General features: G+C 49.9%; 9 protein-coding genes across 9 annotated transcripts; 4 read left to right on the top strand and 5 right to left on the bottom strand.

The window, feature by feature from the left end:
- Positions 1–43: 43 nt before the first annotated feature.
- Positions 44–2,701, bottom strand: FIBRA_06912 (uncharacterized protein; the record flags this gene model as incomplete). The annotated part of the gene is made up of 10 exons (XM_012328617.1): positions 44–295; positions 349–652; positions 707–1,279; positions 1,333–1,510; positions 1,902–1,986; positions 2,037–2,269; positions 2,324–2,389; positions 2,443–2,503; positions 2,553–2,611; positions 2,659–2,701. The coding sequence occupies 10 exons, from the start codon at positions 2,699–2,701 to the stop codon at positions 44–46; spliced, it is 1,854 nt and encodes a 617-aa protein (XP_012184007.1).
- An 870-nt stretch (positions 2,702–3,571) lies between these two features.
- FIBRA_06911 (uncharacterized protein) lies at positions 3,572–4,573 on the bottom strand (the record flags this gene model as incomplete). Its single annotated transcript, XM_012328616.1, has 4 exons — positions 3,572–3,989; positions 4,041–4,249; positions 4,303–4,400; positions 4,453–4,573. 4 exons carry the CDS (start codon positions 4,571–4,573, stop codon positions 3,572–3,574), a joined length of 846 nt encoding a protein of 281 aa, XP_012184006.1.
- Positions 4,574–4,835: 262 nt separating this feature from the next.
- FIBRA_06910 (uncharacterized protein) lies at positions 4,836–11,334 on the top strand (the record flags this gene model as incomplete). The annotated part of the gene is made up of 17 exons (XM_012328615.1): positions 4,836–5,115; positions 5,179–5,279; positions 5,339–5,637; positions 5,703–5,929; positions 5,979–6,157; positions 6,208–6,394; positions 6,453–6,688; positions 6,744–6,995; positions 7,044–7,235; positions 7,295–7,482; positions 7,544–7,650; positions 7,699–7,850; positions 7,922–8,129; positions 8,188–8,439; positions 10,572–10,688; positions 10,738–10,923; positions 10,979–11,334. 17 exons carry the CDS (start codon positions 4,836–4,838, stop codon positions 11,332–11,334), a joined length of 3,519 nt encoding a protein of 1,172 aa, XP_012184005.1.
- Positions 11,335–11,392: 58 nt separating this feature from the next.
- On the bottom strand, positions 11,393–12,777 carry FIBRA_06909 (uncharacterized protein; the record flags this gene model as incomplete). The annotated part of the gene is made up of 7 exons (XM_012328614.1): positions 11,393–11,648; positions 11,704–11,941; positions 11,999–12,119; positions 12,172–12,285; positions 12,342–12,443; positions 12,493–12,638; positions 12,699–12,777. The coding sequence occupies 7 exons, from the start codon at positions 12,775–12,777 to the stop codon at positions 11,393–11,395; spliced, it is 1,056 nt and encodes a 351-aa protein (XP_012184004.1).
- Positions 12,778–12,967: 190 nt separating this feature from the next.
- FIBRA_06908 (uncharacterized protein) lies at positions 12,968–16,073 on the top strand (the record flags this gene model as incomplete). The annotated part of the gene is made up of 16 exons (XM_012328613.1): positions 12,968–13,067; positions 13,129–13,137; positions 13,192–13,220; positions 13,276–13,337; positions 13,389–13,738; positions 13,795–13,854; positions 13,905–14,003; positions 14,065–14,219; positions 14,272–14,288; positions 14,340–14,503; positions 14,557–14,567; positions 14,624–14,917; positions 14,975–15,140; positions 15,649–15,710; positions 15,777–15,937; positions 15,992–16,073. The coding sequence occupies 16 exons, from the start codon at positions 12,968–12,970 to the stop codon at positions 16,071–16,073; spliced, it is 1,821 nt and encodes a 606-aa protein (XP_012184003.1).
- A 518-nt stretch (positions 16,074–16,591) lies between these two features.
- FIBRA_06907 (uncharacterized protein) lies at positions 16,592–17,495 on the bottom strand (the record flags this gene model as incomplete). Its single annotated transcript, XM_012328612.1, has 4 exons — positions 16,592–16,663; positions 16,720–16,930; positions 16,990–17,145; positions 17,221–17,495. 4 exons carry the CDS (start codon positions 17,493–17,495, stop codon positions 16,592–16,594), a joined length of 714 nt encoding a protein of 237 aa, XP_012184002.1.
- Positions 17,496–17,921: 426 nt separating this feature from the next.
- On the top strand, positions 17,922–19,727 carry FIBRA_06906 (uncharacterized protein; the record flags this gene model as incomplete). The annotated part of the gene is made up of 3 exons (XM_012328611.1): positions 17,922–18,004; positions 18,060–18,090; positions 18,150–19,727. 3 exons carry the CDS (start codon positions 17,922–17,924, stop codon positions 19,725–19,727), a joined length of 1,692 nt encoding a protein of 563 aa, XP_012184001.1.
- Positions 19,728–19,979: 252 nt separating this feature from the next.
- Positions 19,980–20,622, bottom strand: FIBRA_06905 (uncharacterized protein; the record flags this gene model as incomplete). Its single annotated transcript, XM_012328610.1, has 4 exons — positions 19,980–20,198; positions 20,266–20,333; positions 20,400–20,498; positions 20,565–20,622. 4 exons carry the CDS (start codon positions 20,620–20,622, stop codon positions 19,980–19,982), a joined length of 444 nt encoding a protein of 147 aa, XP_012184000.1.
- Positions 20,623–20,837: 215 nt separating this feature from the next.
- On the top strand, positions 20,838–21,607 carry FIBRA_06904 (uncharacterized protein; the record flags this gene model as incomplete). The annotated part of the gene is made up of 6 exons (XM_012328609.1): positions 20,838–20,928; positions 20,993–21,054; positions 21,107–21,294; positions 21,356–21,458; positions 21,511–21,531; positions 21,587–21,607. The coding sequence occupies 6 exons, from the start codon at positions 20,838–20,840 to the stop codon at positions 21,605–21,607; spliced, it is 486 nt and encodes a 161-aa protein (XP_012183999.1).
- Between the last annotated feature and the right edge of the window lie 2,071 nt (positions 21,608–23,678).

Below are 23,678 nucleotides of genomic sequence, written 5' to 3'. Positions count from 1 at the left end.
CCGGGGAAAAAAAAGAACCCCCCCCCCCCAAAAAAAAAAAAGACTATGAGCTGGATGATATTTGATAGTGGACCATAATTTGTGCCAATACCCAGCAGTTCATCACAACATACACTAAGCTCCTCAGCCACAACCCCAAGAAGACATTCTGGCTCAAGAATTCCAGTTTATAAGCCTCACTCAACCACAGAACCTGCGCTGCAACCCATACCGCAAGGTAGAGCATACCGCGCTTGGCAGAGATATCCAACCGCGGGATGAGGAGCGGCAAAAAAAGCGTATACCACAGAAAGTACTGTGAAAATTCGAACTGAGGATTTGCCGAGACAAATGATGAAGCGGACGGACCTGGGAAGTACAAACTTTGTTGAATACAACGAACGTCACGGTCTGTACAAACCATGCAAAGACAAGATCGTCCTTCCGCTGCCCAAAGAGCAGACCCGACCCGAGTGAGAGAACCAGCTGAGGCACGAAACTAGTCAAAGGCGATCTCAAGAATCGCTTCCAAAGGGGCATTCCAGACAGATCGGAAATGGAAATGGATGTATACGTGAGATAAATCTGGTAAAAATATGGTGAGAAGTTGTGTCGATGATCCAACCGGTGTACGTGGTACAGATATGTTTCATAGAGGAAGGGGTAACCCCATCTACCACCAGTGAGGTTAGAGGATATTGAATACCATAGCCATATTCGGACGTACATAGCATACATGCACACGTTCAGGGCCAAAAAGGTGCTTGCACTCAACAAGCCAAACTTGATCGTAGCCCGATTAAGAATCCGCGCAAGGTACTGTTTCCAGCCCCCACCGACGCCAGTTACACTGCTGATCGCCCCAAGGCAGGCAATGCCGTAAATGAAAGGGTATATTTTCCAATGAGTACTGAGACCCAAGAAAAGCGCGGTGGCATTCCACCTGGACTTAAGAGCACAGTAGAGAGCGGAGAGCACGAACAAAGAGAGCACGGCCTCGGATGATCCGCGCGTTGATATGGTGAACACAAGGGGGCTGAATAGATGACTCGAAACAAGTAGAGTCGCGCGACGTCGAATAGCCCCATCGCGTTCTTTTTGGCCCTCAGACATCTTCGCTCCGGGTGACCGAAGTGTAGACGGGAGAATAACCGACACCAACATTCGGTACATCAATATACCTGCGAGAATATCACATCCTGCAAAAAAACATTTTCCAAAAGACGCGTGCAGCCATTCGTTTGGAGCCAGCAACAGAGCGAGCAGTGGTGTATAGCGATATGTCGCCCTGGTATACGGGCTTCGTGAACATAAGTACAACACAACATACGGAATCAACATCAAAGCACGTACGTTCCAACTGTAAGCCATGCTCCTATAGGACCTTGAGCGTTATTGTCGGACACAGGGTGAAGCACAAAGTGAGCGGCATCACTGAAAACACGGTAGTCGATGTCTGTATATTTCACGACTGAGTGAGCGTCGTGCCATTCACTGTAGACGATAAGCGCAATCCGCAAGAACGTTGCAGCTAGTATAATATTGGTGAATGAAGGTAGGCTGCGCTCTAGTGCTTGCTGAGGTTGTAGTAAACCCATCGTGTGTTGCGTCAATCGACACGGCCGGTGTAACCAGAAATCGCAACACGTGCAAATCGCCGACATGTTGCATTTGAAATTCAGGTTTTAGAGCTCTGAGCTAAGGAGCGAAGCAAACTCAAGAAGTAAATGTAGAGAATATAAAAGCGAAACAGCGACAGGCAAGTACTAGACATGGAAGACAGCTAGTTCTAAACCATAACAACAATAAGTCCTATATGCTCAAGCAAACACAGTAATATTGCTCGTCGGATTAAATCTATGAGGGTACCGTTAGCTATGATCAACATAGTCCAGAAACACGCACATATTGTGACAACCAACGGAAGCCCTCTCCATAACCCTGCCTTTGCACGACTGAGCACATGAAAATCTCGATAGGGCGAATGTCGCTGAGAGGAACCTTGCCCTATGGGAACGGTCAGGAGATGACACCAAATAGTAAGAAATCGTACACACCTTCCCAGTGGTCTGATATAAGCCTAAGTGATGTCTGAGTTCCTCCTCGCTAACAGCACCGGGGGCGTCAATCTTGTTGCCGAGAATGAGGAAGGGGACCTTCGAGAGTTCTTCGATGGACAGAAGGGCATCCAATTCCGCCTTAGACTCTGCGAATCGCTCAAAGTCCGCACTGTCGACAAGGAACACAATGCCGTCCACTTCAGGGAAGTAGTCACGCCAGAGCCGACGAGCTAGGCAAAAGACCACAGTCAGCATTCGATAGCTAACTTATAGATAGTTACTACCTTGCAAGTGACCACCCAAATCGTATGTTGTGAACTTGACATTGCCAATTGCGAGTTCCTCGGATGCTGTGCATCTTTGCATCAGAGAACCATAGCCGAAAACACTATTCTGAACATACTAGGATGAAGAGTAGGCTGTAACGTCGCTAGGCGGTCATTCTTCAGCATATGGAGTAATGTCTATGGCCTGGTTAGACTGTTTCTGGCATGTTGAATGTATTAACCTTACCGTCTTTCCGGCATTGTCGAGACCAAGGAAAAGGATTTTAGCATTCTTGTGCAGCAGCCCTGGAAAGTGATGAGATGGACTCCATGCTTGAGACTTTTAGACACACCAAGCTGTGCAAGGACGTCCCAGAACCAATTGATAATGAACATGGCAGCGGGGAGAAAGCTAAGGAATGAGCTGAGGGCACGTCGACGAGCGACCTTGTAACACTCGTGACGTGACACCCGTCCCCTTGACGTCACAAAAGCGCCCCGAGCGAGCCAGGTACTCGGTGCAGCGACAGGTTTTCCACCATTGGGATGAGTGCAACGCAACCTTTGACTTCTTCCGGCATGTGTGCTCAGCCTGTCTTATTTCTCACAGATATGATGTAGTCCTCTGGTCATGCGTTCACTGCATTCAAACAACAGGACTGACGCCCGCACCGCACGAAACTAGCAGTTTCCTGTTAACTTGATATTTATAATTCACTTGAAAGCAACATGTTGAGCACTTGAAACTTGAAGACTGCACCAGTTAGTCATCCCTCGATCTTCAAGCTTCAAGTTTACTTCTCGTCGTATGTCACGACACCACTGATATACCTATCACTGCAAGGTGCATGTACCCAGACTTTCAGAATTAGGACAACGTCACATTTATCATAAGTCATGTTCAAATTTTGTGATATATGAAAACAAATGTAGGGAAGTTCTGACACTCACGTCACCGTAAGAGGAAGTGCGAGAGTTCTTTTGCTACCCGACGAGCCTCGCTCTCTGCAGTACCGAATCGCCATACCCCGCGTGATTAAGTCTGCAATGGATAGGCACTGTCTATATGGCTGCATAAGAGAAAATTGTGCCGCGTCCTGCAGCCCATATATACTGCGTTGTTTGTCATTGTTTGCGACGAGGCAAACGCACGGACCATGGTCCTACCGATAATCGTTACATTATCCAAGTTATCTGGGATAGCATCGGGTCGTTGGATATAGATCCACACAAGCGAACGACTCACAATTTCGGGACTACCTAGTACTACAACTGGGCCGCCAGCCACTCTTGTAGAGGAAGAAGCTCGCTGTCTTGCGCATCCTTCTCGTTAGTCCCAGAGAGTCCCTTGCCGACACTTACAGATGTGCCAATAAAGACGACCTCCCCTCCCTCCCAATTTGCGAATCTGAATTCACCATTCCCACTGCATTCTAGGCCACCAACATCCGATTCTGTTTCTTCTGCACCGAGACCCTCTATCCCTACACCTCCCGCCTGGGATGCACGACGCTTCTCGAGTTCTCGCTCCAGAATCGTTCGCACTCGGTTCAATGCAAGCTGTTCCGACGTAGCTTGAGCTGTCGGCTTGAGAGTATCGCACTTGTGGGCAACAATAGATAGCGAAGGTGTCGAACGGGAAGGCGGTAGAGATGTTATAGCATGGAGAATCTGGTGAAGATACCTAAGAAGTCCTAAGACATATATTCAAACGTGCCTTGAACAACAGGCTTACTCTGCAACCGCAGGCCCAATTCTGGATATTGTGCTCGAGTCGACCACAAAAACAATGCCTTTTGCATCGGACAGAAAATCACGAAATTGGTCTCGGATTCGGGGGTGACCAGGAATGTCGATGAGTCGGATAGTCGTGTTGCCAACTGACATCATCACGCTATTGGTCTGCATGGATGTGTGCGTTTGGGGCGTGTGCTTGTACACAAGCTGAGTTGCACGTTAGACGAGTAAGGTCGCCAAGGATATACAAGATCTCTGACCGTGGATAGGATGGCAGTCTTTCCGGCATCTGAGGCTCCAACCAACAGAACAGAGTTACCTCTTGAAGCAAGTCTCCTCCTTGAAAGGATGACAAAGACTTTGATATGTTGATTCAAGAACATTTGGTTTACCATAATTAGAGTACTTACTAGCCACCAACAGAACCGCAAGCGACAGCGATGCTATAACTAGCGCCTGCGGCGTGAAGATAGATACAGGAAACATTACTTCTGGCTCAATTGTTGCGGCTTGACGGCTCCCATGTTCCATGGTCCAAGCGCCAGTGATATTTGGGACAGCCCTGGGGGAAAGATGAAGGTTACACCGTACAGTATTGTAGCCACCCCATAGACGGTGCTCCGGGTGTAAGTTTATTTATGCGTATTAGGATCTAAAGGCGTCGGACAATAAGTCAAAACAACCCTCACTTCGATTAATCACGTGCGATAAATTTAGAGCGTAACTCTGTAACAAAGTAAGTTTTGCACAGGACAAGAACTGCAGCTTAGTCTGATTGTGTGTTTAGCCTATAATGGTGGCTGTATCCACTTCAGACACTGACCAAAATCACACGCTACCACCTCGGAAACGTCTTCGCACAGAACGCGATGCTAGTCGAGAGCCCACAGCGACAGAGCCTCATCTTTTCATGCCCTTCCGTGCGCTAGGCTTGATTACGAACCACGTACCGCTTGTTTTGCAAACTCGATCTTACAAGGGCTCCACGGAAGGCCCCCGCATACATCTTTTAACTTGTCTAGGACGATCATGGGCTATGTGGGAAGGGGGCAAGATGGCGCTTCTATTCGTTGGTGAGCGAGTCGTGAAGGATGGATAATATTTGAACGCTCAAGCAAAGTCTCGAATTACGCTAGGGCCTGACTTACCACAGCACATTACATCTATGTGCATGGACGGAAATGCGGTTTGGGTCTCTAGCGGCCCTACAGTTATCAAGTACATCAGAGGGAAAGAGGTTAGTGCAAAATAGCATTTCTCTTGTACATGACGCATCCAATTATTCTCTTTTCGCAGGCAGGCAGGGTCATCAATCCACTTCAGACGGATCTTGCATCCGTACTCGTTTTTGGCTCTCAGCTGCTTGCTCTTACGGAAGACAGAACCCGGATGTTAATATGGGGAACTGAAGATGAGGGTATGTTAAGCAATTCTGATGTGATCCTGGATGAACAAATGTCTGCAGAATTGCAGGCAACTATCGAGTTTGACACAGACTTTGCCGCTACATCGATTCTTCATCCTGCCACGTACCTGAACAAGGTTCTAGTTGGAAGTCTCCGGGGTTCAATGCAACTTTGGAACATCCGGACTCAGTGAGTGACTCGCCGATCGAGCCACGGTACATAACCAATTACGTCTATTATGTTCTGGCACTCAGGACTTGCATTTATGCCTTCAAATCTTCGACCATGCTCAGTCTTTCGACCCAGCCCTCTCATTCGTCCATACCTGCCATCACAGCGCTCGTACAATCCCCTGCTATTGATGTTGTTGGGATTGGCTTTGCGTCCGGAGAAATTTCAGTATTCGACGTAAGGACTGACGAGCGGTTAATGAGAATGGCTATGGAAGATGGTGCGATCAGAGCACTATCATTCAGGAGTGGTAAGAGTTTTATTAAATATGTAGAAGCTGCTTCGAACCATATGACCAGACGGGCAACCTATACTAGCATCAGCGTCATCTATGGGTCACATAGCGTTATGGGATCTCAATGCCGGTGGCCGCCTGCTTCATTTGATACGCGGTGCTCATGACGGCGCAGTGACCGCGCTAGAGTGGGTACCTGGACAACCTTTGCTGATTAGCTCTGGGGAGGACAACAGTGTTAAGGTATGTAGACACTGCGCTAACAGTCGGCTGATATCTGACACGTCTAATAGCAATGGGTCTTCGACTCTCCTACTGCTGCTCCCCGTTTACTCAAATATCGTTCGGGACACCGCGTACCCCCACACCTCATTAGGTATTATGGAGAGGACGGGAAGCAACTTTTAACTGCATCGAGCGACAGAAGTTTGCGTTGTACCAGCGTTGTCAGGGACTCCAGGAGTTTCGAGCTGAGTCAAGGTATATGCTTCGCAATTAGGAAGACATAGTTATTTGACTAATCATACCTCACAAATAGGCTCATTGGCTAAAAAAGCATCACATCTTTCCATTCCGATCGCATCGCTCAAATTCCCACCGATCTCAGCTCTCTCTTACTCGACTACTCGGTCTAAAGATTGGGACGATATTCTCACCGCCCATTTGGACGAAGCTTCTGCTCGCACATGGACCGTGAAGGACAAAAAGCTGGGCAAGTACACATTCGCCTTTGATAATGGGGGGAAGCGGGGGGCTCCGACAGGTCTTGTGAAAGTAAGCTTTTTTTAAAGTAAATTTTGGATACGCTTGCGTTTATTCAATAATTTAGGCAGTATGTGTGTCGGCCTGCGGTAACTTTGGCTTCATATCGTCAACAATTGGCGCGATACACATGTATAATATGCAGTCTGGAATGATGCGGAGAACATTCGTCGTGGGGCCATGTCCGCCGGAAGTCATCAGCAAGAATCGACCCGTTGGGACCACAAAAAAACAACTAGAGCAACGTTGTGTTACTGGATTGGCAACAGATGCTCTCAACTCGGTCGTGATCGCTAGCACATTAGACGGGACGATTAATGTAGGCGACGATAATTCATCATGTGGTTGATACTAACGTCCTGCACAGTTCTTTGATTTTCACACTACACATTTAGACAAGTTGCTGGTGTTGCCTTCTGACGTGATCTCAGTCACACTTCATCGCGATAGCGGGCTGCTTGCTGCTATATGCGACGACCTCACTATTCGAATTGTAGACATCGAGACACGCAGTGTAGTAAGAGAGTTGCGCGGCTTTCGTGGCCGAATATTGGATCTTGTAAGTGTACCTCATTTTGAAAGTAGTGCGCATGACTGACTAAAAATCATAAACGCCAGGCGTTTTCACCTGACTCGCGATGGCTTGTTACGAGCTCCCTAGACTCTATAATTCGGACTTTCGACATTCCGACTGGTCGCCTTATTGATGCCTTCCGCACATCGAGTGTTGCATCTACTGTGGCATTTTCCCCAACTAGTGATTTCTTGGCAACAGCGCACGTTGATAGCGTTGGAGTCTACCTATGGTATGCACAGTTGCTTTCTGCCTCAATCGTCTTCTGCATCTAGCCGTTCACTGTTATTCAGGGCCAATCGAGCTCAGTTTTCCGACGTATCATTTCGCAGCATACCAGAGGACGATATTGGTACCAATGTCCCACTGCCTTCTATGCAGGGATCTGCAGAAGACGAAGGTATGCATGATAAATCCCTGCCATGATGCAATAGCTAAGTTCGACTAGCCCTTGAAGCTTTGTCGTCACTTGCATTGGCCGGACAAGAAAACCCTACGAATGTCTTCCTCATGTCACCACAATTTGATGGGGACCTTGTCACGTTGTCGCTGCTGCCGCGTTCTCGATGGCAAACTCTTCTCAACTTCGAAGTCATTCAGGTGTGTGGCTATAATTAAACTCGTATATACAGGTCGCTCTGACACATATCGTATTCTTTCGATGATTATAGCAACGTAACAAGCCAAAGGAGCCGCCAAAAGAGCCAGAAAAAGCGCCATTCTTTCTTCCCACACTCTCTGGAGTTGAACCCAGATTTGTCGTGGAATCGAAGGATGATACCAAGAACAAAAAAAATACTAAACGTCTACAAAAGGCGTCCGTATCTAGCGCGAGTGTATTCCATCAAAAATTAGCTGCAGAAGATCCTCAAGGAGATTGTAAGTCCATGCGTGCATATATTTGCTTTGAACCATATGCTGAGATCAGTCACTGTAGACAACGATTTCTTCGCTTACGCGAAGTCGCTGTCTCCTGCTGCTATGGATTTGGAACTGCGCTCCCTCGTTACTTTGGATGATCTACGGGCATTTCTAAATGCGCTAACCTGCCGTCTGCGCTCGCATCGCGATTTCGAAGCAGTGCAGACATTTCAAAACGTTTTCCTTCGCATGCACGGCGAAGTTCTACTGGAGAATTCGGAGACATGTCAAGACTTGGAGACACTGCGGGAGATACAGAGCAAAGAGAGTGAGAAGTTACTAGACTTATTGGCTTCATCACTAGGGATTTTGAGTTTTGTCAGGGATACATTATAAATGTTTCATGCGCGCCTAGATTGGCATATCATAAGCTGCGATTTTCAATGGAGTGAAGTTGGGCTAAGTTTAGGATGGTATGACGTCTCATGCATTATTTCATTCGCTCCTACTGACCACAGACCGGATGTCAACTCCAACTGACACGATCACGTTCTTGAAGCAATGGTAGATTATGGCTGAACTTGAACCACAGCCTGAACGCGTTCGCATTTTCCTTCCTGTCGACACTCCCGGGCTTATCCTGTTCCTTCTATATTTCTGAACGGCTGTACCGTCATGGCTTCCGCCCATATCCCTCACGAAATATGGTTGAAGGTCTTCTCACATGCAACCTATATCTCCGAAGCTCTCAGTTGTAACGACGGTCATGCATTAGCATGTTTAGCCAGGGACAGAGACGGGATCAGCTTACACAATCGCTATCAAGCTTCGATGGATACAAAATTGGCAATTTCTCTCGTCTGCAAATCCTGGAATGCCCTCGCATATGATTGTCTCTTCGAATACATTCTCGTCAAGGATGGGGATCATGCTGCTCGCATTGCAGCTACCCTGCAGCATCTACAACCGCGCTTCCTTGCTCACGATCGAATACCCCCCGGATGGTGGACATGCCGCCTGGAACTCGGAATGGACGGTGTCCACGTCTGGTCTGAAAGACATTCTGCCGCCCTTATCTATATTTTTACCAGCTGTCCGAACATCGCTGTATTTTCCGTTGCATTTTGCACAGCCGATGTGTACCTCTGGGATATGTCCGGGATTATTCACACCATTTGCAACGGCCTCATGCACCTGAACATCCGAAGACTAGAGATCAGGTATTGCCATACGTTGTTATGTAGGTTGCTTTCCATCTTGGCATCGACACTGGAAATGCTCTGGATTTTGCCGCATCCTCGGAAATCTTCAAAGCAGCCGGAGCCCGAGACAGTACATTTGCCATGCCTTCACACTCTGGTCTCATCCGACAATCGTATATTCAGCAACCTTGAATTATCTGCGCCTTATCTGAAATACTGTGTTTTTGATGCCCCTGCAGGCTCATCTGAGGCTCTCAATAGATTCCTGAAACGGAACGGCAGTCACCTTCAATATCTTGTATCCCCCGGCTTGGTACTACCGAGCCCAATCTCAGACTCTTGTCCTCTTCTCGCTCACTGGACACTCGACTGGAGCGGGATGCTTGTTTTGCGTCAGAATCAATTCAACATGACATTACGCTGTATTACCATTATGGACGACAAAAGCACTCGTGGCATCCTGTGGTTTATTGTGGCCCGCACTCTTCACAAAATCCTGTCCAGTCCTGAGACTCTGATTCATTTGGAGGTAGTTCGGTTCCGGCTACCTATACGCTCTGCGTCGAGTCCTCTCAAGCCGCTGACTCTCGAGCCCCGACTTGAATCATGGACTTGCGGCTGGATGCAAGATTTTGACACATTTATTGAGGCCTGTTGTCATCGTGGCATCCGGATAGAGGCGTCACTCGGGGCGGATGAGCAGTCAGCAAATGTATGGGAGGTTTTCACAATTCCGGGGTACGTTATATTCATGCTGCGTAGCTGAACTAGTACAATAACCGTCCTCGAAGACGATCGGTGTCTTTGATGCAGCACAGACTGGTTAAGTGCCTCGGCTCCGGGAAGGACCTAGGACATCGAGCCGGTAACTGATTTCATTGACACGCCGAAAGACAATGATATATTCAAGTACTAAAGTTAGTTGTATTGATTTTGTGATGTGCTGTACAATCGTTTCCATCCTTTGCGGATGTACATAGCTTAGTAGATGTGCGGATCAAGTGCGGGCTGCCGATGTTATACTACGTATCAAGTCCCGAGGTTGTCGGCGCTCCGGTGCATTGACGCTAGCGTGAACTTGAGTGGTCGTGAAGGCGGCTTGCTGAACCCCTTCCAACACTACCCTTCTGACCGACTGTCGGCCGTATGGATCCATTGACGCCTCTAACCGTTGGTAGGAATACAATACTAACATGCAAGTTCGCCTTGCTTGCGGTCTGCACTTCCACGGTCGCCGCTAACGTCTTTGAATGACTAGCTGCGACGACAGGCGCATTCGCCGGCGCGTATGGCCTGTTGAGAGGCTCCCCACGAGTGGGTCCTTTGACAGTGTCGGCAGCTATTAATGGTGGAATAGTGGGTGCGACATTCTTTAGTGAGGATATTGCGCACTTTCCATGTCGCACGCTGATGTTCCTGCCAAGGCTTTCGCGAGTACATCGCCAGTCCAGCCTTTCGATTAGCGTCAGGAATCCCGTTACAGATGCAGGAGGCGTCATCTACTTCGCAGTTTCAGCGACAGTCGACCTGGTGGGACCTGCGCATGCACAAAATTCCAGACACTGCAATCAGTGGTGCATTTACTGGTGGAGTGCTTAATGCGTGGAAGCGTATGTTCTTTAATATCATGCTGCATTTCAAAAGCCAAAAACGCGTTGCGTACAGGTGGCCGTTCAGGGATAGTGCCAGGTGTCACGACCGCTGGAATAGTGTGCACATTGCTCCAAATGATATACAACGAGCTCGACATTGCGAGGGTGAAATACATTTCCCGAACAATGCAGACATTAGAAAAGGGCCTACCTCCCATACCGCCCTCATCGACCTCACCACATCCGGAGCTCACCTTCAAAAAACCGTTCATAGAGCGAATGCTTATTGCGCTTGGACTATACCAGGTGTCAGATGAAGAATATTTGGAGAAGCTGAAATTCAAACGAGACACATACCTACACAGAATTCATCAGTTGGAAATGGAGCGTCAAGAAACGGCTGCGTCATCCGGCGAATCTGCAGACTGATGATGGATGTAATCTTCATTCCAAGGTCACAAAATCATTATACTTTAGTAATAATGTGCTAATTCTTCACACCCCAATCCTCCGTATCACGCGTGTTCCACATTTCGATCATGCCTTTGCCATCGTTGTTCAGTCCCCCTACGAATATCCAATGGTCCTTCACACACATTGCATTCACTTTCGCTATGCCCGAGGTCTCAGCCGACCACCCTTTCTGGGTTACAAGATTGTCTTCTGTCCCACGAAACACCGCATATGTGGCTAATTTGCCTAGCAACGTGCATGTCACGAGCACGCCGGGGCCAAGAAATGCCCTGTTTGCGGGCTGCGTTACTTGTTTCGTTCGTGGATATCAGATAAATCACATACACGGCTACTATCGGGCCCTCCGCAATATGCATCCACAAACCTTCATCCTCCTTCAGACCTTCCCATTTCCGGTGCCGTTTTCTTCGAAGTCTCGAAGGCGAGAGACGCTTTTCACCACCAGCCCCAAGCCATACGCGGCCATCTGCAGTTGCGGCTGCGAAGAATCCTGTCGAACTGACGGAGGTTGAAAGTACGAAGGGTGGGGACAGTGAGACGCCACTTTCTGGTTGAGATGTAACTGATAGACCAGTCACACATCAGCGTATATGCGAGCTTCTTGGCCGAAATCACTCACCAATATCAAAACGCGACAACATGGCATTTTGCACGAAGTCGTGCTGCAGCACTGCCGAATCATATCCCCCACTGACGAGTTCGCTTGGTCGATCTGGTATGAACCTCACCGTGCCGCATATCTAGGTCTATCCTCCAGACATAGCTCTGAATGTAGGCGGTGAACAAACTTACGTTGTTATGGCCTGCCTTCATCTTGGTAACTTTTCTCGTGGAAAGTTCGATCACGCCAACAGTGCCACCATCTGTACCAAAGGCGATATGTTTTTGATTGTCACTCACACTGAGCTTGCTACCGAATGTGTGAGACACCACAGGTGATTTCTTTCGTAGCTAAGGCTTACCTCATTCAATACATCTTCTTTATCCTCTCCAAGTATCAGAGTGCATTCAGCGTCTTTTTCCGTCAATATCATTTTGTCAGAATCAGCCGGGAATGCTATAACCTGGGGGGGCATCAATACCAGGAATACTAGATTATACCACTACACATACTCGGGGACCGCTGGCAAGCCAAATACAGCCTTCCCTGCCCTCCTTCGCCCTTGTGCAGACGACGGAAGATATCTCATCTCCCGACAACTTGATGGCTTGAACAACTCGCGGAGAAGGAATGTGGTATATCCGTAGGGTCCCGTCCTCTAAGCGTCACACATAAGCTCGCTAGCTCTGCCTCTGATGAAGTATGGACATGCCTGAACCTGCATGTAGCCAGCCGGACGATGAAAGCGTAAGAGAGGAGATCGGATGTGATGTGCTGACGGAGAGTTCAGGAGACATGTATTTGATGTCAACGGCCCTTCGCAGCTTGCACTCGTTCACGCGACGTTTAGCGCAGAGGACTAGGACTTGCCCCGGCTGAGATAGGAAATTCCCGCCGTCGCTCCGCATTCAGGCGCTTAGCTTGCGTCCGAGTTGCTGACCTTGCTGATCACTGTATTCAACTGCGATATTGAAACCTTCCTTCAGTATGGTGAAAACATCAGATGCGCGCGCGACCGAGAACGCGCCCAATTCAATAGAGCAGCTGAACGATCTCCTCAAAGATGATACCAAAGTCAAGGTTGCTGGTGCGCTCAGATTCTAAATGCTGCCGTCTTTTCCTGTCATGTAATCCAACATATTATGCAGGCATTGATGGTAAGCTGATCATATGGGAAGAAATGAACTGAGCCGTATCGTTTGGTGCATAAGTGGATGGTCTTCTCAGGGGCAAATTCATGGTACGCGTGAAATGCAAGTCGATAGATAGGCGGTCTGACCCAGAGCCCTTCGCAGTCTAAAGAAAAGTTTATGAGTGCGGCATCTTCGGACGGATTCGGCTTCTGCAGTGTGATCTTGTGCGTTAATTTACTGTACGCCGTGGATTTTCTTTAATTCTTTTGAGTTAGTGGCTGGGATATGCACGACACCGTCTACTCGCGGGAGCTGCTCATCTCCAATAGGGCCAATGGATATCGAGATATCTTAGCCTCCATTGATCTCTCCACGTACCGTCGCATCCCTTGGGAAAATAATGTTCCTTTCTTCCTGGTTTCCTTCCTCGACCCCGAAACTAAGGAGCCTATATGCGCGGACCCACGCGGTGTCTTGAAAAAAGTTGTAGAGTCAGCCGATAAACAAGGTTGGCAATGTTATGCGGGGTGTGAATATGAGGTGGGCACTGCCATTTTCCGGAATGTCCGCCGCTACGTGTTTCTCACATCAAGTGTGGCGATATTTCAGTATTTTCAGTTCAAAGGTGTTGTTCTTTCTCACATTACTGTACCTGTTTTGATGCTGATTATTGCTCCTCAGAAACTCCTCATACACTAGCCGAAAAGAACTTCAACAGCCTACAACCGCTGACTTCCGGGAGTAAGCAATGTCATTTAGCATATTGCTCGACATACTAAATTCTGGACTAGTGCATGGTTACTCGCTACTGAGAACGCAGTTGAACAATAACTATTTCCACGACATTTTTGACGAATCCCTCAATTTTGGAGTACCTCTGGAAGGCCACCGTTCGTCCTTGGTCATCTCTGTTTACCATATGCCAACGATACATTCACCTACACCCATCAGACACGGAGACAGGACCCGGGGTGTACGAGACCGCTCTCGCATATACCATGGCGTCACGAATGGCCGATAACGCAATCCTGTTCAAATACTTGGTGAAGAGCGTGGGTATGAAGCATGGTATAGTCCCTAGTTTCATGGCAAAACCTTGGGGAAATGTACGTATCATAAAGACTACGTGTGCCGTCATGCTAATCAAGAGTATGGTAGCTACCTGGCTGCAGTGGGTATGTTATGTCAAGTTCGAATATGACTTACCTTCTCATCGCGTGCACTAGCCACATACATGTCTCCTTGCGAGATCGGAATGGAAAGAGCATCTTTGCCGTATCAGATGCAGAATTAGGGATTGGTCGGAGAAACGCTGCTTATCCAGACACGAAGTTTATCAGTCAAGAAGCCGAATGGTTTCTTGCCGGAGTTTTGGAAGGGCTTCCTGACGGTATGTTCTCCATTATTGCATATACGAGTCGGACTAATCGGGATAAATCACAGTGATGCCTTTGGTGGGTCCATCCAGTTCATTGGATAAATGGTCTTTGTAAATCTTTCCTGTTCTTAGCTCGTCCCGACGATCAATGGATACAAACGTCTGGTCGGCGGCGAAGCCTTCTGGGCACCTAACGCCGTCACATACGGATACGACTCGCGCGCCGCGTCGGTGCGTATACTCTCTCCTCCATCTGTTCCTCCATACGCCACCAGGATGGAGATCCGCGTGCCTGGCGCCGACATGAACCCATACTTTGCTATGAGCGCAATTTTTGCGTTAGGTATGCGCGGCATTGCGAAAGAGTTGCAATTGTCAGGACCCCCTGTGAGTCAGTTGACGCTCGAGGACAAGAAGAATGGGAGGGTATAGTTCATAATGCCCAACCTTAGCGTATTGATGTACTAATGCTGCACTGGTCAGGTCCAGATGCTTCCACAGTCCCTCGAATCGGCAACAGAGCGCATGATGCGATCTGATAGCATCGCTCGTGAGGAGGCTGTATTCGGACAGGACTTCGTGGATCATTTCGGTGGTACGCGACAGCACGAAGTGAGACTTTGGAATGAGGCGGTGACCAGCTGGGAAGGTAAGATCCAGATTCCTAAACTAGTGGAACCGAAGTATCCTGACGGTTATGTGGCTCTGCAGTGGAGAGGTACTTGGAACTGTCGTGATAAATCTTACCTTCCTGTATATCATTCCATGTAATACTAGCCCGGTATGTACACATGACCCTCGAACGTGACCCGGTACACATGGTCTCGACTGTTCTGATCACTTTCCCCCATCCCAAACAGTGTATTTGGTTCTCATAAGACTTGCTGCCTGCACGATGCGGAACTTCTTAAACTTCCAACCCCCCACAAGCCCCAAAGACCGCTCTATCATATTGACTCGAGCGCTCTGTTGGGATAAATTCACCCCTCACCACCGCCATTTACACGGTGGCTGTCCTCACTGTGGTGACGTCAGACGCACAAAAATTTGCCGTTGAAATGGACGTTGCACAACAATGTCCTTTTTTGAAAGACTTTGCAGAAAGCGAACAAAGTGCCCGTCGCGATGACATAGTTTTCCGGATGCTGATCAGACAGGCACCGCCAGCGCCGAACAAGAGCTCCCACTGGCTGCGATTCATTCGTCTGTGTTTGCAAAGGTGCGTATGGGTGGTATAGAAAATCTTGACACACATGATTGTTCTGCTCACTGTCCTAATAGTCAGATTCTCGAGTATTGTATACTTTATCGCGGACGACCCACAGATGAGGGCGCTGTCCGGCGCGATGATGAGTGGGATCAGTCGTTCATCACCAATCTTGGTTCCACAGATGCTTTCTTCGATATCATCATGGCCGCAAACTTTCTCAACTTCAAACCTCTCCTGTGAGTCTTACGCATATAAGCTGTGCACATGTATTAATGGACGCGGTTGTGTAGAGACCTCGGCTGCCGTCGAGTAGCCAAAATGATACAAGGCAAAACGCCGAGCGAGATACGGGCCCTCATGAACATACTATAGGAGTGAAATAAGTGTCTATATTGAATGTCGTCAGTCCGAGTCTATTCGTACGAGGACTGAGGTAAATGTACCTATAATGAATGACTAGAAATAAGTATCAGTTTGTGAATATACGTAGTAGATATCGTAGCAGTGCTTACCCTCGTTCCGAGTCTATTTGTACGATCGCGCGAGTCGGAGGGTGACTGAAGGAAGACGTGGCGCGTGTGTATTCTGTATGCATACGGGAAAGCATTAGAAAATGAACGTAGGTATTGTCATAGTAAGTGCGTATTGATCACGATTCCAACACGTACGCAGGTGACAGGCCGGGAATCGCGAGATGTGTAAAGTCACGCCAATCCCATTGCGAACGGCAATGCGAACTAAAGAGAGGTCAACATAAGAGTCTGACCCGTTCGACCACCATCGGGCTAACACAAGAAACAACAGGTATAATGATCTAAGATGGGCAATACATGAAGCATCTCATTGAACAGTACTACGGCTGAGGGTATGTTATCGACGTAGATCTCAGCTTATGCAGATAAGGCAGTCTGTTCCGACTTTGAGCGGACACTATGGAACCAATGCAAGAAGTGTGTGACATCCTGTTCGAGTGATCAGATTTCAGCATGTAGCGGAACACACGAGAAAACTAACTGACCTGAGAAATGGTGCTGTCCATGCTCGACTCGGCAATAAACGAGGGAATTTTACCACCGGGGGTACTGGATGTAGCCATACGCCATTCGACATTGCCATTGTCGAGCTCTTTGAGGCGCTCGACGCTCACGTATCGACCTTTGACGCCTTTCTCTTCTAGCTTAAGCAAGTCTGGATCACCTGAGAGATCAACGGGCACCGAGACAATGATCCTGAGATAATAATGAATCTGTCGTGAGAACAAGACGGCCGTGCGGGATGTGTGACTTACCCTGTCTTCGGCGAAGTCGTATCGAGATACATTGTTTGCAAGACCGTGAATATCCTGGGCGAGACGGGTGGTGGGAACGTGTAGTATAGGGTCCAGACGGCTTGTGTCGGAGATATTTGGCTCACGAGCGTCACCTTCTTGATGTCCGGAATATATCTATGCATGCAGAGAAGAGCAGAATCGCGGAGGGTGTAAGCGGGATTTGTGGCAAAATACCACAAGAATACGCACTGCATCTCGTTCTGTGCCTTATCCACGCCGAGTTTACTCCAGAACTCATCAAACGTCGCATCCTCAGGAGTGTGCTCGCTGAGTCGACAATGCCAGGGAGCGCCATCCTGGGGACCCTTGGGACGCGAACATGTTTTGACGATGCCTTTTTGATAGGTCTTTCCCTGTTTCCAAGATGGCGTGGAATCCAAGAGTGCCTGGCCCAAGGAGACGAGAGTCTCCTCCGAAGGGAGTTCTGAGATCGAGATGAGTGCGGCCTGGAGGAAATCTGACATGGCAGACACACACCTGATAGCTTCACAGGTGCGATGGAGAGTTGGTAGCTTGCCGACATTTTCTGGGTGGTGGTGGTTGGGAGGAAGTTCTGTGAGAATAGGGAAAGCAATGCGGGGCTTAAGAACGGCGGTAACCTGGCTACCACATATTGATTCAGAGTTGAGATGGCCCGGATATTATAAATAGTCGTCGCTGCACGGCTGCGGGTGGTGGACGGAACGTCACGGGCTAATAAAGAGAGAGACTCAGACTCTGGACGAGGTCAGGCTCAGCCACCGACGGGACTATAGCCGCCGGGGGGGAGGCGAGGACGTAAAGTGATCTTGGACATGGCCGCACTCGGCGCTCTCCTCGATACTGGCCGGGGATAGCCCTCGTATAAATGAGGGCCCCCAGCCTTGCCTCTTCTCTGACGCCCACCAGCCATGGCCGCCTCCCAGCTGGGGCTCACCCTCTCCCACCTCCTCGACCGTCCCGCTTGGGACCTCCCTGAACGCGACGGCCCCCAGTGCGCACACATCCCCCTCTATACGCGGACCGGTGCTCACACATCACCCTTTCAGTTCCGAAGACCCGTTCCATGTCGCGGACAAGGTACGTGCTCTATAGCACTCAGCGGACATCGGCATACTGACATTCGCGCTCTCGGTCAGCTCACGGACCTGGACTCCTCCCTTGCTCTTCTGCAGAGATATCGCAACAGTCTGCGCCCAATCCACCGTATCGCGTCAGACATCCTCCTCCTCATCTTCTTGGAAATACAGGATGATGATGACAGCCCCCTCCACTCTACCTTTGGGTGTAACAACTGGGTGCGCCTTGCTCATGTCTGCCATCGCTGGCGGTCCATCGCGTTTGCCTGTCCCTTGTTGTGGACGCGCATCAGCACGCGCTATCCCGAGGCGGTACTGGCATGCTTGTCAAATTCAGCAGATGCGCCTTTATCGCTCTTCGTCTCAGTCGGCGTGAGCACCGAGACCATGGCCTACGTAATTGGCGCAACAATGCCGCATGCGGGACGAATACGCCATCTCTACTTGCCATCGACATTCGAAAATACAGACCTGCGCCAGACGCTGGCGCCCATTCTGCAATCTCCCATGCCCACTCTCGAAACTCTGCATGTATATAAAGTCGCTATGGACAGCGATTGCTTCCCGCTACCTAGGTTGTTTGCTGGTCAAGCGACTCAATTAACGACACTCAAGCTGTGCTACACCTTCCCTGAATCCGACAGCGTCTCTTTCGCGAACGTTAGGCGATTGCTTATTAGGGGCAAGAAGAGGAAGCCTATAACTATCGAGCTCCCGCGTCTGTTCGAGATCCTGGAGGCATGTCCTAACCTCGAGGAGCTGAGAACCGTCAAGGCGAGTTTCACGGAATCTGAGGACGACGAACGACCACTTCGCCGCCTACGGCTTGAGCATCTGCGCGTCCTTGACCTTACTCGTTGCTCCCCACACGTCGTCGCAGACATCTTCCGCCATCTCATCATTCCTGAATGCGCCATCCGCTTCTACACATGGCTTGAGAGAGCAGCAGATTTCACCTTCCGCTTTGGAATACCTGAACTGCTCGACGAGTCGTCTCATCTCCGTGAAATCACGAAGCTACACGTGGAATATACAAGTGCTAGTGACCTCATTACCATCCAAGGGATGACTCGTACCGCCCCTTTCCATATTGTCGCCTCGATTCCGAGCGGAAGTGACATGGGTGAGATGTCAACGATTGCAGGGCACCTCTTATTGTCCATCGTCCGAACGCTAGACCTCTCCTGTCTCGAGGAATTCATAATCGCGGAATCGTACTACCATCGCGTCCATCTTGGGTTTACGAGGAGGGGATGGGCGGAAGTGTTTGAGCGAATGCCGCAGCTGAAGACGCTGCATATCCGAATAGACAGCATGAATGATGCAGGGTTCTCCAGGTCGATCCTTTCGGCCTTGTCCACGGTCAAGGAGATCACTGGAAACCTTCACTGCCCCTTGCTGGAAACAATTACTATGGTCAATGACAAGACGTGGTCCTCGCTCCAGTGCTACCTCTTGGCAGTGGAACGAGCCAAGCGAGGCCACCCGTTAAAAAAGGTGTCTATGCGCCTTCCGTACTATGAAAATTTCGAGGATATCGTGGACACAGACCTGCCCGCAATGCGACAGGTCATTGAATCAGTGGATCTGGACCCACCATCTATAGACAGACCAGCTTTCCCAGACTTGACATGGTAAAGTGTTCCAAGTATTCAGGAATCTTTCCTCAACAAAATCTGCTTTAATGATACTTTGTCACCTCCTGCTACTTGCTTTAGCTTTTGTTGTATGATAGTGTGTACGAAATCTCCTCTCCGTATTTGTTGTATCATTTCACTGTACCTTTATTGGTTGTAGATATTACTGACGTGACTTTGTACATTAATCTCGTGACCTTCTGATGAGAATCCAAACTGAACATTAGTGAGAGCACAAAGCAAAGGGTGTATGTCAAGCAGTTTGTGATGTTTGTACATCAGTTGAAGGATTCAGATCCACAAATCCAAAGTATCGACTGCGACCGTGGGCAGCTTCGTCCCGCGGGAGTTTCTCGCCCTTGTTGAGCACGATGCCAATATATTTGCGGTCACCTCGCATCCGGGATTCTTTGTAGAACCGCACGTAGCCTGGGACCAATGCAAAGAGGGTGTGGTCACGTCCCATTCCCACCTGTTTAGATTCGGGCAAGGCGGGTGAGTCAGTCTCAGGAAAGACAACCTTATCGGGACAATCTTACGTGTTGGCCAGGGTGGAACTGAGTGCCCCGCTGTCGGATGAGGATGTTACCGGGCACGACGTATTCATCTGGAGGATACGGTGGCCGAATGACACTCGTCTGCACATAAATTGGGGGAACAGGCTACAGCGCACCTGAAAACTTTTTGACGCCTAGCCGCTTCCCCGGAGACCCACCATGGTTCGACACGGTGCCCCCAGCACGCTTCGTGGCCGTGCGGACGGCCCCGAGTCCTGCGTGTGCACACACGACCGTCAGATGGGTGCTTTGTGTCGCCCTGGTCAAAGCACAGCACTCACCTGTGGGACTGAACAGACTACGGGCGGCAGCGAGGTGGGACAAAGACCAAAGAGGCATGCTTTATAGGTATGCGGCCAAGTCGTGTCGCAGTGGCGGAACTTCGCGGTTTTGTGTAGCTGTGGCACCCGCAAATCGCAGAGGCCACGGCGCACTTACGTAAGCTGGCAGATGGGGTTCATAAGAGTTAAGCGTCCGGGCCCACCGTCCTCTACCATCTCCAATCTAGCGCACCCCCGCTTACATTCATCTGTCTATACGCCGCCAATTTCATCATGGTTCTCCTCGTCACCTCCGATAACGAGCAATTCGTCGTGGATAAGGAGGTCGCCGAGCGCAGCGTCTTGATCAAGAACATGCTCGAGGGTATATCACCTCATTGCCACTTCGCGTGTGCAAGTCAAGATGGCAATTGACTATTTTTATATAGATGTTGGTGAGAGCGATCAGCCTATTCCACTGCCCAATGTGTCGTCCAGTGTCCTGAAGAAAGTGAGTTTTCGAGCCTTGTTCCTGTCAGGTTATCGACGCGAAGCGCCCGCAGGTCTTGGAGTACTGCGAGCACCACCGGGGGGAGCCTCTGCCAACTGCGGAGTCTGAGCAAAATCAGGATGAGACCCGCAAGCGGACAACTGACATCAGCGAGTGGGACCAGAAGTTTATCACTGTCGACCAGGAGATGCTGTTCGAGATTATCCTTGCCGCCAACTACCTTGACATCAAGCCCCTCCTGTTTGTGGTTCCGAGATTCATTCCCTCAGGCATTTTATGCTTATTTGTTACGCGCTCATAGTGACGTCGGATGCAAAACTGTGGCGAACATGATCAAGGGTAAGACACCTGAGGAAATTCGCAAGCTGTTCAACATCGTCAATGACTTCACGCCGGAGGAAGAGGTGTGTGATTATCGCTCTTCATTTGCGTCAGGGAGCTGACTTGTGGCAATAGGCTCAGATCAAGAAGGAGAATGTAAGTGGCTCCCAAACTGATGGGTATGTAGGAACTAAATCTGTTCTTATCATAGGAATGGGCGGAGGATCGCTGAACATCTCGTTGGATCGTGTCTTTACGACTAGTCAGTATTATGTTTTCCTCGATGTCGTTATCATTAGCCCCCCTTCCTCCCTACTACTGTATTCGTATCCGAGAGATGATTACGACGTAGAGCATACGATGGCTCTTTCGTAGAATCTGTTGTATGCATATCGACAAATTAACCACAGTGCTGCTGCGGGCATCGCGACATGAGCACAAATTTGAGGAGACGCTGTGGAGTCTGAGGGAGGCGCGTAAACTGGCGCGACGCGCAGCGATGGTCACGCGTTCCTACCATTTACAGGCGACGCGTTGCGGGAGACGAACAGCTCCCTTCCGCCCTCTTTGAGCACGCTTGCATGCATGTCTCGCATCCCTGAGCTGCCCGGCGCCCCCGTTCCTCACAGATCGGACCAAGACCACTGGCTGAAACAAACCGTAGCCCGACTATGTAGGCTCGAGAACGAGCGGTGAATTCCATCAGCTATATGCCAAAGTCTTGTGTTCATTGTTCTCTGATCCCAGATTTCCGGGCAGCCAGCCTGTCAGTTTCGGCATGCGGGACCTGGCCAAGCTTGATACAAAAGAGTGCGTCGAATTCGGTCACGTCCGCGTCTAGGCATGCCAATTCAGCATTCCATTGCCAGCTACTGGGTGTGCGAGAAGTCGGATGGCGTCCGCGTCCTGCTCTTTGTACAAACGAACCTCAACACCAGCGGCCAGACGGTCTATCTTGTATGTGTTGTCGTCTCTCGTCCGTCCTGCAGGAATCCAACTGGCACTTTCTGTCTCTCTGCAGATTGACCGCCACAATAGCTATCGACAGCTGACCGGTCTTTTCTTCCCCCATCACGAGGACCCCAGGATGCCACTTCGCAGTACTCTGGTTGACGGTGAGCTCGTTGTTGATGTCGACCCCCACACTAAGCAAGTTTGTCCATTCCCTTCGCTTGCAGCGTATGCCAGGAATCTTAGACTTTATGTTTCCTTGTTTAGGAAACCTTGCGTTATCTCGCGTTCGATTGTTTGGTCGTGGATGAACAGAACGTCATGTCGAGACCTCTGGACAAACGATATGGTGTATGCATCTCGTTTCATGTCCTGTGGCCCCCACTGAGGCGGGCGTATGTTGACGCAGAGACTGCAAATGTGGTTCTATCGGCCATATGCGAAAATGATGGAAGAATACCCTCATATGGCGCAAGCCCAGCCATTTCAGTCAGTCATCGTTATCTGATACTGATGTCTGCACAGAGACTCACCCTATCGAACGCAGAATCAAGGTGAAGGAAGTCAAGCTATCATATCACGTCGAGGATGTCTTCAATATCGACCTGCCTGCGCTGCAGCACGGCAACGACGGTCTGATCTACACCTGCGCTGAAACACCGTATATTCCTGGCACAGATCAAAACATGTTTGTATCACATTCGGTTCGCCCTTGAACGGCAAACGACTGAACACGGTGATATTGCACAGACTAAAGTGGAAGCCGCCGTCAGAGAACTCGGTCGACTTCAAGCTGGTGCTGCGATTTCCCCCGACGCCCGGCAAGTCTGCGCAGCCAGATTTCTTCGCCAAGCCGACATTCGAGCTGCACGTGTACTGTGGCGACGAGCGGAATGCGCCGCGCTACGAGTTTTACGACGTCATGCACGTGGAGGCGGGCGAGTGGGAAAGGTGCGCACCCGCGCATGTGCCGTGCCGCCCGACGCTAACGCGCGTTTTCGCCAGCATGAAGGCGTCCGGCGAGCAGCTCGACGACCGCATCGTCGAGGTGCACTGGGACCCCGAGCACGAGCGCTGGCGCATGATGCGCTTCCGCGACGACAAGCCCGCGGGGAACTACAGGACAGTCGTCGACAACATCATCAAGACCATCGCCGACGGCGTCGAGAAGGAGATGGTAAGCACGCGCCGCCGTCCTGCTCTGCTCAACCCTGCCCACCCCCACGCTCACACTCGAATCCCCCCCCCAGCTCGTCGAGCGCTCGGCCGCGATCCGGAACGCATGGAAGGCCCGCCACGCGTCCGCCGGCGCGGCGCAGGCTGCGCCGTCTGCGCCGATGCGCGCCCCGCCA

Source organism: Fibroporia radiculosa (genome assembly GCF_000313525.1).
Source record: "Fibroporia radiculosa TFFH 294 genomic supercontigs, scaffold9595, whole genome shotgun sequence".
Classification (NCBI taxonomy): domain Eukaryota; kingdom Fungi; phylum Basidiomycota; class Agaricomycetes; order Polyporales; family Fibroporiaceae; genus Fibroporia; species Fibroporia radiculosa.
Note: the sequence above shows the minus strand (reverse complement) of the source record. Positions and strands in the feature narration are given on the sequence as shown.